Below are 12,447 nucleotides of genomic sequence, written 5' to 3'. Positions count from 1 at the left end.
CCAGGCTGGATCCTATAAAAACACAAAAATCTGCTGGAGGGCACCTTCTTTCCTGGGTTTTTTCTCCCTTTTTTTCCTCTGCAGCCCCATAAAGGAAAACAGGAGCTGGAAGCTGAGGTCAGCAACCTCAGCTGTCCCTTTGGGCACGTGACAGCCGTGACAGATGGCCCTTCCCTTCGGAGCCTCCAGGTCCTTCCCGGGCACCTGGGAACAGCCGGGAGCTGGGATTTTCCTGCACATCCTGGATCCAGAGCTGCTGCTCTCCCCCTGGATCTGCCTTCACCTGGGGCAGCTCTTTTCCTCCTACATGGATTTTTCCAGGTGTTTCCCCATCATTAACAAATCCCGGGCTCCAGAGCAGGGGAAATCTTTGGGGTGTTGTTTAATGGGGTTAAACTGATGAGTGCATGCCCCTGGGATGGCTCTGATGGCTCTTGGGTGGAGGTGTGGGGACAGAGGTGATGGGATGGAGATGATGGGATAGGGAAGATGAGACAGGCATGATGGTGACAGAGGTGGTGACAGTGTTGATGGGACAGGGATGATGGGACAGAGATGATGGGGACAGGGATGATGGGACAGGGGGACAGTGACAGGTATGATGGTGATGGAGATGAGGAGACAGATGATGGGGCAGGCGTGATGGTGACAGAGGTGGTGACAGGGATGATAGGACAGAGATGATGGTGACAGAGATGATGACAGGGGTGATGGTGACATAGGTGATGGGGCAGGATGGTGCTGACAGAGATGATGGTGAGATGGATGATGGTGACAGGGCTGAAGGGACAGAGGGGATGGGACAGAGGTGATGGGATGGAGGTGATGGGACAGAGGTGATGGGAACAGGGTTGAAGGGACAGGGATGATGGTGACAGGGCTGAAGGGACAGGGATGATGGGACAGAGGTGATGGGACAGAGGTGATGGGACAGAGGTGATGATAACAGAGATGCTCTTCCACAGAGGATTAAACAGGTGCTCCTTAAGAGCTGAAATCCAAGGGATCCCCCCACCCCATGTGGAGCTGAAGAAGTTCTTTGCCATATTAATAACCAAGAAATCCCAATGCCGATATCCAAAGGCTCCTGTGGAGCAGCTCACCCTAAGCTGGAGCAATGAACCCTCGTGGGGTGATTTTGAGGGAATTAGGTGGGAAAGCCCTGGTGTGGTACAGGGGTGTTGGTTTCCCAGGGTGGAGTGGCCATGCCAAGGCATTCCCTCTCCCTTCCCAGAAGGATGTTGTGCCTGGAAGAGCACCTTTGGCACTGAGGGAACATTAACCCAGTTTAGAGACTCTGAGTCACTCCAAATTCTTTTCTCATGGAGAAAACCAACAGAAGTCAATTAAAATATTACCAGATATTTTTATATGGACTGATTGGGCCATTCCTGCTGCCTGGAATGTCCATCCACCTCTCAGACCATGGCCAGCTCCAAGCATGGGAGCTATCCCACAGGCTGCTGTAGGGTTTTTTGGGAAGCATGAAGTTTGGTGAACACCTAAAATCCCTGCAGCTCTGCTGCTGAAGGCTTTTGGGATGGGTGCTTTTAAACCAATGGAATCTCCCTGCTTGCAATTTATTTTATATTTCCCTTCCCTTCCCTTCCCTTCCCTTCCCTTCCCTTCCCTTCCCTGGCAGTTCTTGATGTCATTTCCCACCCCGGGGGTCCCTCTGAGCTCTCCTCACAGCCAGCCTTGGGGACAGGACAGAAAAGGGACATCCCAGCTTGGAGATGAGCCTGGAAATTAAAACTCCTGATTTAAAAATTAAAAAAAAAAAAAAAAAAAAAAAAAAAAAGGCAGATTTCCAGCTTTTGTAGCCATATCCCAACTCACAGAGAGCTGACCACTGCGAGCATGGATAAAGCCATTGGGAATTTGGCTTGTACTCTCCCAGAGCTGAGAGGGACTGGGATGGGGATGCCAGCTGGGAATGAAGTCGCATATCCAGGGGCAGGGAGGTCACAGCTGTGAGGACGCTGTGCCTGGAGCAGGTGAAGGCTCGGGGAGCACCATCCTGGCTCCGTCTCTCCAGAATAATTCCCGAGTGTTGGCCAGGGTTGGCCACCATTGCCCAAAACCAGGAATCCCCATTGCCCCAGACCCTCCAATGCCCCTCCCAATGCTCTAGACACCCCCCAGTGCCCCCCCAGTGCCCCAGACTTTCCCATTTCCCCAGAGCCCCCATTTCCATTCTCCATCTCTGCCCCAGTGCCCACGATGCCCCAGCCCCCCCATTATCCTCCCAATATCCCCACCCTGCATTTCCAGCCCCCCTCATTTCCGCAGGTGCCCCTATTGCACCAGCCCCCCAATGTCCAAGCCCCCCCTTCCTCACTGACTCCCCATTACCCCAGATCCCCTTTTTCATCCCCCCATTGCCCCAGATCCCCATTTATCCCCACCTCATTCTCCCTGCCCCCTTCCCCCCCCCAGTGCCGCATCCCCCCCTTCACCCCTGGTGCTCCCCTCCTGTCCCATTTCCGGGGGTCAGAGGGAATGGGATGCGCATGGAAGGGGCTGGGGATGGGGGAGAAGGGCAGGGGAATGGGGATGGGGGGGATGGGATGGGAATGGGGGAATTCTTATGAGGATGGGGAGGTGTGGAGATAGGGGGATGGGGATGGGGGGTGGTGATGAGGATACAGAGATGGGGGGGGTTTGTGGCATGGGATGGATGGGCACAGGGATGGGTGGTGATGAGAATGGGGGGTGCTGATGAGGATGAGGAGATGTGGGGATGGGGGTGGATAGGGATGGTGGAAAAGTGCTGGGGCTGGGAGGGGGCTGGGGGTGATGAGGATGGGGGTGTTGATAAGGTAGGGGGGTGTTGATGAGGAGGCCGGTGTGGGTGAGGAGGGCATGGGGTGATGGGGTTGGGTGTGATGAGGGTCAGGGATGTTGATAAGGTTGGGGGGTGTGTTGATGACGACGGGGGTGTTGATAAGGTTGGGGGGGTGCTGAAGATGATGTGGGGGTGATGATGAGGATGCTGATGTGTGGGTGTGGGGGCGATGCGGACGCCGCGGAGCTGCCGGGGCCGGGGGTGCCGGGCCGGGGGTGTGCGGGGGTTCCCGCGCGGAGCGGCGCGCAGCGAGCGCGGCCCCGCGGAGCCGGAGCGCGCCGCCCCCGCCCCCGCCCCGCCGCGCCCGGGGGGGGGGGGGGTAGCGGCGGCGGCGCCGCGCTGACGGCTCGGTGGGCACCGCGATGCTGCGGGCCGCGGCCGAGCGGGGCTGAGCGGCGGCGGGGGCCGGCGAGCGGAGCCGAGGGAAGGGGGGGCCGCGGCGGCGGCGGGCGGAGGGGAGGGCGGGCGGGCGGGGGGGGGGGGGGGGCGGCGAGCGATGGATGAGGACAACATGACGAGGAGCGAGGAGCAGGAGCTGAGTCTGCAGAAGGCGCTGCAGCAGTGCGAGCTGGTCCAGAACATGATCGACATCAGCATCTCCAACCTGGAGGGGCTCCGCACCAAGTGCGCCGCCTCCAACGACCTCACGCAGAAGGAGATCCGCACCCTGGAGGTACGGGCCCGCCGACCCCCCCAGCATCAACACCCCCCCATCAGTCTTCCCCCCACCCCCCCGGGCCGCGGCGGGTTCCCCCGCGGCGCTGCGGTGCGCCCGAGTGAGGCTGCGCGCTCTGCAGGTGGCCCCGAGGTGGGTCCGGGACCACCGAACCCTCCTGCCGGGACCCACCGGGGGCGCCCGGCCCCGGCCGCAACCCCCCGGTATCTTCCCGGTACCCCCCCGGCATCCCCCGGCCCGCCTGCGTCCCTCCCCCGGCTTCCACCGCCCGGCAGGCGGCATCCCCTGGCCCACCTGCATTCCCCGGCCCACCTGCATCCCTTCCCCCTTCCTGCATCCCCCGGCCCGGCCGCATCCCTTCGTCCAGGCTCCTGCTCCAGCCGGGCTGCATCCCTTTCACCGGGCTGCATCCCATCGGCCCACCTGCACCCCTGCTGCCCGCCTCCATCCCCCCAGCCTGCCTGCATCCCTTTCCTTGGACTGCATCCCTTCGGCCCGCCTGCATTCCTTGTGGCAGGCTGCATCCCACGGGCCTGGCTGCATCCCTTCCACCAGGCAGCATCCCCTCAGCCCACCTGCATTCCTTCCATGGGGCTGCATCCCCTGGGCCTGGCTGAATCCCCTTCCCTGAGCTGCATCCCCTCAGCCCACCTGAATCCCTTGGGATCCAGCAGGCTCCAGCTCTCCCAGCTGGCTGCATCCCCTGGACCACCTGCATCCCTCCCTCCAGGCAGCAGCCCCTGGCCCGGCTGCCTTCCCCCCTCCCCACTCCTGCCTCCCAGAGGATGAGGCTCCCCTTGGAGCGTGCTGAGCCCCCGCTGGCTGGGGTGAATTTGTGGTTCAGTAGGAGGTCGGTGGGCTGGGAACAGCCAGGGATTCCCAGGGCTGAGTGGGATCTCTGCAGCTGGCACGGAGCGAGGAGTAGCGAGGCCGTGACCCTGGGGAGACGCCAGCGGGGCTGTGCTGGTGCTGTGGGGGCGGCTGGCGCGGAGCTGGGGCTGTGGGTGGGGGGATTTCAGAGCTGGATCCGACTCAGGCCTTTCAGCTGGTCCTGCAGCCCCTCTGTTGGCTCAGGACCATGACTGGAGCACCCTGTCCTGCTGCTTTTGCTCCCCAAGTTCCTGAGTGCTGTGGGAAGAACTGGGGCACCACCACATCACTGCTGTGCCACTTGTGGGGAGACCCCAGGTTTGGGGTGCAGCTCCCTGCTCTGTATTCCAACTTGTGCTCATTCCCACTCCCATCCTGCTGTCACCTCCCCTTGATCCAAGCCCTGTCTCATCCCAGTTCTCCGTGTGAAGGGCTGGGAGCTGTTGGTCCTGGAGCAACCTCAGGAGAGGGATAACAGCGGTTTTGGGGTGTGCTGGAGACTTTTTGGGATGCAGGCAGGCTTCAAATCCCCAGGAGAATTTTCCAGGAGGTGCAGGACTCCAGGAGCTCATCCCACATGGAGTGATTGGCCTCATTGAGGTCAGCACTAGAGGATTCCTTGTCTGTCCCATGGACATGGAGGGGAGTAGGGGAGTGTGGTGGAGTCATCCTGGTGGGATGCTCCTTCCCAGTATCCCAGTGCCACTGGGGCAGCCCAGCTGGGGCTGGATGAAGGGTCAGGAGCATGTTATCCTACAAATGCTCACAGGGAAGCACCTCTCCAGCCCCTATGGATCACTCAGTGCCAGCCACAGGGAGCCCTGGCATTGCCATCCCTAAAACACCCCCAAACCGGGAGCTTGGGATGTTCCAGCCAAGGACATCCCTGCTGACACTCTCTGGTTGTTTTTCACCTCAAACCCAGGGTGATTCCCACAAGGGGAGTGAATCCAGGGCCAGATTCCCGATGCCAGCCCTGGGCTGGCTCCTGGCATTGTCCTGGGTTGCCACCAGCGTCAACGGGAGCGGAGCTTGGCCCTGAGTCCCCAAGTGCCCGAGTCTCTGTGTCCCTGAGTCCCTGCTGCCACCACCACGTCCCAAGGACGTGACACAGACTCCGAGGCCTCGCTCTGTGCCTCTTCCCTTCCCATCTGGTGGCAGCAGAGCCGGGCCAGGCAGTGCCATGGCAAAGGGAATGGTGACCTGGGATGTGGCACTGGAGACAGTGCCCAGCCCTTGTGTCACCACGAGCCTGGAATAAAACGGGAGAATCCGTGGTGTTTTGGTTAATCTTCATAGGCTAAACATTGATTTTGCTGGATTAATAGAAGTTTTCCCCTTTTTTTTTTTTTTTTTTTTTTTTTTTTTTTTTTTTTTTTTTTTTTTTTTGTTTTTTGTTTTAAGCCACCTTAAGGTATGTGTGAGCTCTCATCCTCCTGCATCCTGCCCTGCAGTGTTTTTGGGATGGGTACCACGGCTGCAGCCTGGTTCCAGGGGCAATCCTTGGAGCTGGGAGGCTTTTTGGGTCTTGCTTATGCCTTGGGACAGGTTCCAGTCGGAACCAAGGCAGCATCTGGGACAAAACACCTGGAGCGGGAATCGAGACTGGCTTGCTTGCTATGGGGCGGCATCCAGAAGGAGCTGAGTGTTCATCCCTCAGCCCTGCCTGGGCTGTGGGGGTTTATCCCTGTCCAAGCATGGCAGTTGGGCTTTATGGCTCTAAATTTGGGGTTGGGGTGTAAATATGGATATGGGGTGCTGCGTTCGGTGGAATTTGGGAACAGCAGACGGAAAATTTCCTCAGAGCTGGGTGATATTCCTGAATGTCCCACAGCACCATTCTGTCTGTGGGGTTAAACCCCATCCCAATGTCAAAATGTCGGTCAGGGCTCCCAGGAACCGGGATGGCTCCAAGGATAGCCCCAGGATCGACATTTCCCTCTCCCTGGGCTGCCAGGCTCCTGCCAGGAACAGAGAAATCTCCCAGGATACTTTTGGCTGCTGTGTGGTGAGGACGGGAAGGGGCTCTGAGGAAAGAGCTGTGGCCATTCCCAAAGCTCCACAGGCTGTGGAGATGCTGTTCCAGCACTGGGATTTGCCCAGGGAAGCCGCGGCTGCCCCTGGATCTCTGGAAGTGTCCAAGGCCAGGTTGGATGGGGCTTGGAGCAGCCTGGGATAGTGAAAGCTGTCCCTGCCCATGAGGTGGAACTGGAGGAGCTTTAAGCTCCTTCCAATCCAAACCATTCCATGATTTTGTGATTTTTGCTGCCTGAATGTGTGGATTCTCTGGTGTCTCATACCATGGGTGAGCACAGTGCACTTCTCCCAGAGCTGGATCCTCCCAGGATGCTGGATGGAGACATTGTGGCTCCTGTATTCCCAGCAAAACCCCCCGGGACCATTTAGCATCTCCTGAAATAAAGGATGAGGAGAGCCAGAGACATCTGACAAGCCCAACAGGACCTTGGGAGAGCCCTGAGAGAGAAAATAGAGCCCTGGCAAGGAATTCCCCAGCCCCAGGCTGCTCCAGGTGCCTCTGGAATAACGAGCCCCTTGGAGGGAGCCGCTCTGGTTGTGTTTCTTGTCATGGAAAAGGATTTTTAGGGGTGCAGAAGAGCCTCCCACTTCATGGCATGAAGGCATCCCACATGGAAGTGCTGATCCAGCTGGGATGGGATGGGATGGGATGGGATGGGATGGGATGGGATGGGATGGGATGGGCATTCCCCACAGCTCACCGGGTGCCAGATGAATGAACTTTCCCCTCCTGGATTTTCCACCGCCTGTCCTGGTCTCCAGGCAGGGCCGGTGCCGTCGCCAGCCGGGCTGACGTCAAGGATCCCATTCCAGGGGGGAACAGCTGCCCTCTCGCTCCTTGGAGACCGGCTCGGAACCTGCCGGGGCTGGGGGGAGCAGCCGCTTGCGGCCGTGCTGGATTTGGGATGAGCCCAGGGAAATTCCCGCTCGGAGTGATGGAAAGGGCTGGGATTGGGAAATCCGGCTCCAGCCCCGGGTGATCCCGGCCCCTCGCCTTGCTGGGGTCACCCAAGCTCCTGTGGAGTGACGTGGAGCAGGGACATCGCTCCTGTGCCCGCACCCGCCCCCGGCTCAGCAGGGACGCTGTTTTCCAAGGAGCTGGGGGTTCCAGGGGCTGCTGGATGCTCCAAAGAGAAGGAAATCCTGGCGGTTTCACTCCTTCATCCCAGAGCATCACTCCTGCCCTTCCCCCCGGGCAGAGCTGCAGCAGGGAGCGGCGCTGGGAAGGTGGGAAAACAACCCCAGCTCCACAGGAAAAGCTTTGGATCCCCAGCTGGACCAGCCGCAAATTCCACCAGCAGGAAGCGGGGGGGGGGCGGAATCCGCGGGATTCCCACCCCTCTGCTTGTGCCCCCTGCCCGCTTCCAAGTGGGGAAACTGAGGCACGGAAGCAGTGGGAGGTTGTGCCACAGCAGGAACGAAGCATTTCCCAAATTTGCTCCGTGCCGGGATGAGCGGGAGGCAGAGCAGCTCCGCGGCCACGGGATGGGGCATTCCCCGCGGGATGGGGCAGGGAATTCCCTCCCCTTTCCATCCCCAGCAAACACCGAGAGCCTCTGGATTTTACAGAGGGGTTTCTGGGGCTTCTTTTTCCCTGGCTGGGGCAAATCCATGGACCAGAGCCCCTGGGGGTCCCAGCGGGGTCCTCTTTTGGGTTAAAAATTACCCTTCCTGTCACTCAAGGGCTCTGTGGGGGTGAGTTCCCCCAGCTGGAAATCAAATTTCCTCAATTTCCCCCACTCTTTCCCCATTCCCATCTCACCTCTGCATGATGGTGGTGGGACTGCCCTGTCCCCAGCTCCATTCCCACCCCAGGACTCTGATTTTGGCACTGGTGATGCCGTGGTGGCTCAGAAATCACCTTTATTCCCTTCGGGATCCCACCTGGAGAGGCAGAATGGAGAACAGGCTGGGGGCAGGATGTGGATCTTTTAGGAATTTCTTTTCCTGGTGTTTTGCAGTCGTGTCCATGCAAAGGCATTTTTTGGAAGACAGGAGCTGCCTCTGGGTGTGTTCAAAGTGCCTGGGGCTGCTTCAGTTCCAAAAGCCTGGAGCGTGTTTGGGATGTGAGTTCCAGGCTGATCCTTAAACCTTTGATTGTCCGTTTTGGGGGTGTTTTTCCTTAAAAATCAGCCCTGGAAGTGGGGCAGGGCTCTGCAGAGCTGAGGGCTCCCTGCAGCCCCTCAGGTCCAATTTTGCTGTTCCTGCCTCATGTTTGGGAGTTAATTTTCAGGAATTAATCTCTGGTAGCCAGGCTAAGGATGGAGAGAAACTGCCAGGGGGGTGACAACCCTGTCCCCAGCTCCTGGCAGGGCCCTTACCCAGCTGGAGGGTGATTTTGGGCGTGATGCCGACCCCTGTGGGCATCACCAGTGGGTACCACGAGGGAAAGGACAGGGAGAGATGGGAAAACTCCCAAATCCCACAGCGGGGTTCTCCCCTCATCTCTGTATCCCAAACCACCCCGTGTTTACCTGTCTATTTTTGGGGTGTGCAGGAGCAGAGGCACAGCACCATCTAGTGCTGCGGGCGCCGGGGAATCACCCAGCTGGAAAAGCAGGAGCAGGAAATCCCAGCAGCTTCCCAGCACTGCTCTATATTCCCGGGAAAGGAGGGCAGCTTTATTTTGGGAGCTGCCAGGCTGCGCCTGGGAACGGCTCCGGCCTCAGGGTGGGAGAGTTTGGGGGATTTGGGGGATGATCCGAGCAGGGATGGGGCTACAAAGGAGGAGAGAGGGGGGATGGCTCTGGAGAGAGGAAGATTTGGGTTGGTGAGGGGGGAATGAGGAGAAAATGCCACATTCCAGCCTTGGGATGTGATGCTGCAGTTGATCCCCTTGTAGGGTTTTTGCGGGGGGTAAAAAAGGAGAGTGTGGCTTTTGAGGGATGTTTGGGGGGGTTCTTGGCATCAAACCTGGGTGTAAGAGAGGAGACTGTGTCCTTTAGGGGTCCTTTGGCCCTGAGGCTGGGAATAGAAGTGGGAAAAGTGTCCTGTGGGGGCTGAGCAGGACTGGGATGGGGCAGCGTTTGTGGGAAGAGTGGTGCCTGTCCCCCCTGTCCCACTCACACCCCCAGGGAGTGCCAAGGGCTGCCCACCCCCCGAATGAGACCCCAGCACTGGGTTGGGGATGAAGGAGCTGATAAAGGGATTTTTTTTTGGAGGGAAATTCCCTCTTGCACACCAAACCTCGATGCTCTTGGCTGAAGGAGTGTTTTGGGGCAGAAATTTGAGCCTTGAGATGGGGCAGAGTGAGAGCTGAGCCCCAGCTGCCACTGGGGGATCCCATGAGGGCTTTCCCTTCTTTTCCAGAGCAAACTGGTGAAGTATTTCAGCCGGCAGCTGTCCTGCAAGAGGAAGGTGGCCTTGCAGGAGCGCAATGCCAAACTGGAGGGCTTCCCCCAGCTCCTGCACTGGTTCCGCATCGTCGACATCCGGAAGGAGGTGATGGAGGTAAGGGCTGGGCATTCCCACCTGGAAAAGGGAGGGGCCTTTCCTTTCCTTTCCTTTCCTTTCCTTTCCTTTCCTTTCCTTTCCTTTCCTTTCCTTTCCTTTCCTTTCCTTTCCTTTCCTTTCCTTTCCTTTCCTTTCCTTTCCTTTCCTTTCCTTTCCTTTCCCTTTCCCCTTTCCCCTTTCCCCTTTCCCCTTTCCCCTTTCCCCTTTCCCCTTTCCCCTTTCCCCTTTCCCCTTTCCCCTTTCCCCTTTCCCCTTTCCCCTTTCCCCTTTCCCCTTTCCCCTTTCCCCTTTCCCCTTTCCCCTTTCCCCTTTCCCCTTTCCCCTTTCCCCTTTCCCCTTTCCCCTTTCCCCTTTCCCCTTTCCCCTTTCCCCTTTTCCCCATTTCCCTTTTCCTTTTCTCCTTTCTCCTTTCTTTCTCCTTTCTCCGTTCCCCTTCCCCTTCCACATTCCCAGTCAGGCCTGGGTTTTTCTGGTGCTCCCAGAGGTTGAGCTGGGTCTGGATATACCTAAAACTGTAGAAAAACTGGAGATTAAACTTCAGTTCCTCCAGGATTTCTTGGAGGTGGAAATGGATGGGTTTGGGTCCATGACCTGGAGAGAATGGATTCTCCCTGGTGTTCCCCGAGGTGCAGAGGATGCTCCAGGGTGATTGGTTCCTCCTCCCTTATTCCTGACCCATTCATCCCTCAGGAAATCGCCCCTGGGCAGCTGAGCCTGGAGGATCTGCTGGACATGACTGATGACCAGGTCTGTGCCACCGTGGAGAAGTTTGGGGCCAACAGCGAGGAGTGTGCCCGGCTGAACGCGTCCCTGTCCTGCCTCCGCAGCGTCCACAAGTCCGGTGAGCGACCTCTGTCCCCTCGGGCTGCCCGGCTGGGTGGCACCGTCCTGCTGTGGTGGCACCGGCAGTGTGGCTTTAATGTTGGCAGAGCTCCTGCATCCCTGGGGCTGCCTGGGATTCATTTCCTGCAGGGAACATCTGGGAGCTGTGCTGGGAAAGGGGTGTTGGGGGTTGAGAGCTGGGACCCCAAACCCCCCCTGCCCTGGGCTGAGCCCCCAGCAGGGGCAGCAGGAAAGGAGGGGGAGATTCTGCCCCTCTGCCCTGCTCAGGTGAGACCCCACCTGCAGAGCTGCCCCTGGCTGTGGGGTCCCCAACATGAGAAGGATCTGGAGCTGCTGGAATGAGACCAGAGGAGGCCATGGAGCATGGAGACACCTCCACCCCTGGCAAATTCCTCTCGGTGTGGTGAGGCTCCACAGAGGGATCTCCAGAGCAGCTGTGGCTGCTCCTGGATCCCTGGCAGTGCCCAAGGCCAGGTTGGACAGGGCTTGGAGAAGCCTGGGATAGTGGGAGGTGTCCCTGCTCATGGCAGGGGTGGCACTGGGTGATCGTCTGGGAATCTCTGTGATCTTCAGACCACCCATCCCTCTGCTCTGGAGCCAGGCTGGGAGAGCTGGGGGTGCTCACCTGGAGAGGAGAAGGCTCCAGGGAGAGCTCAGAGCCCCTTGCAGGGCCTAAAGGGGCTCCAGGAGAGCTGGAGAGGGACTGGGGACAAGGGATGGAGGGACAGGACACAGGGAATGGCTTCCCAGTGCCAGAGGGCAGGGATGGATGGGATATAGGGAAGGAATTGTTCCCTGGCAAGGTGGGCAGGCCCTGGCACAGGGTGCCCAGAGCAGCCGTGGCTGCCCCTGGATCCCTGGCAGTGCCCAAGGTCAGGCTGGACAGGGCTGGGAGCAGCCTGGGACAGTGGAAGGTGCCCCTGCCCATGGCAGGGGTGGCACTGGGTGAGGGCCCCTTTTAACCCAGCCCATTCCATGACTCTTACACGGTCCCCTGACCCCCGTGCCTGCAGGAGCTCGGTCAGGAGCCTCAGGGGAAAGCTCAGAGCAGCTCCAGCATCGCTTCCCGGCTGGTTCAGAGCAGAGCCCCCATTCCCAGACCCCTTCCCAGGGAACGCCCCAACCCCGCCCGCCCTTCCCGGCGCTGGATGCGCGGCTCCCGGTGCCGTGCGGTGCGGGCTGCCGGCTCCCCGGGCGGTGGCAGCAGAGCTCCGCTCTTCAATCGCTGCACGGAGCCACTCCGGCTGCAGCTGCGCCGCCACCGGGGGCAGAGCGGGGCCGGGGCCGCCTCTGCCAGGGGAGAGACTGGGGTGCAGCGAGGGCTGGGCAGAGTCCCGCTGTGCTGGCACCGTGTCCCAGCCGAGCCTTGATGGGTCACAACTGAACCGTTTGGGTTGGAAAAGATCCTTTAGGAGCGAGTCCAGCCAACCCCCAGCACTGCCAAGGCCAGCACTGCCCCATGTCCCCAGGTGCCACATCCACACACCTGTTAAATCCCTGCAGGGATGGGGATCCACCACTGCCCTGGGCAGCTGTGCCAGTGCCTGACCACCCTTTCCGTGAAGGAGATTTGCCCAAAATCCAACCTGAGCCTCCCCTGGCCCAGCCTGAGGCTGTTCCCTCTCCTCCTGTCCCTGTTCCCTGGCAGCAGAGCCCGACCCCCCAGCTGTCCCCTCCTGTCAGGAGTTGTGCAGAGCCACAAGGTCCCCCCTGAGCCTCC

At 59.5% G+C, this 12,447-nt stretch overlaps 1 protein-coding gene across 1 annotated transcript in view; it reads left to right on the top strand.

Moving 5' to 3' along the window:
• Positions 1–3,344: 3,344 nt before the first annotated feature.
• The window catches only part of KSR2 (kinase suppressor of ras 2), a 76,155-nt gene continuing 67,052 nt past the window's right edge, over positions 3,345–12,447 (top strand). The window contains 3 exon segments of the mRNA XM_053994059.1: positions 3,345–3,521; positions 9,741–9,881; positions 10,575–10,725. Coding sequence (XP_053850034.1) covers positions 3,345–3,521; positions 9,741–9,881; positions 10,575–10,725 — 469 coding nt within the window.

Source organism: Vidua macroura, chromosome 18 (assembly GCF_024509145.1).
Source record: "Vidua macroura isolate BioBank_ID:100142 chromosome 18, ASM2450914v1, whole genome shotgun sequence".
Lineage (NCBI taxonomy): Eukaryota > Metazoa > Chordata > Aves > Passeriformes > Viduidae > Vidua > Vidua macroura.
This window is presented reverse-complemented; position numbering and strand designations above follow the sequence as displayed.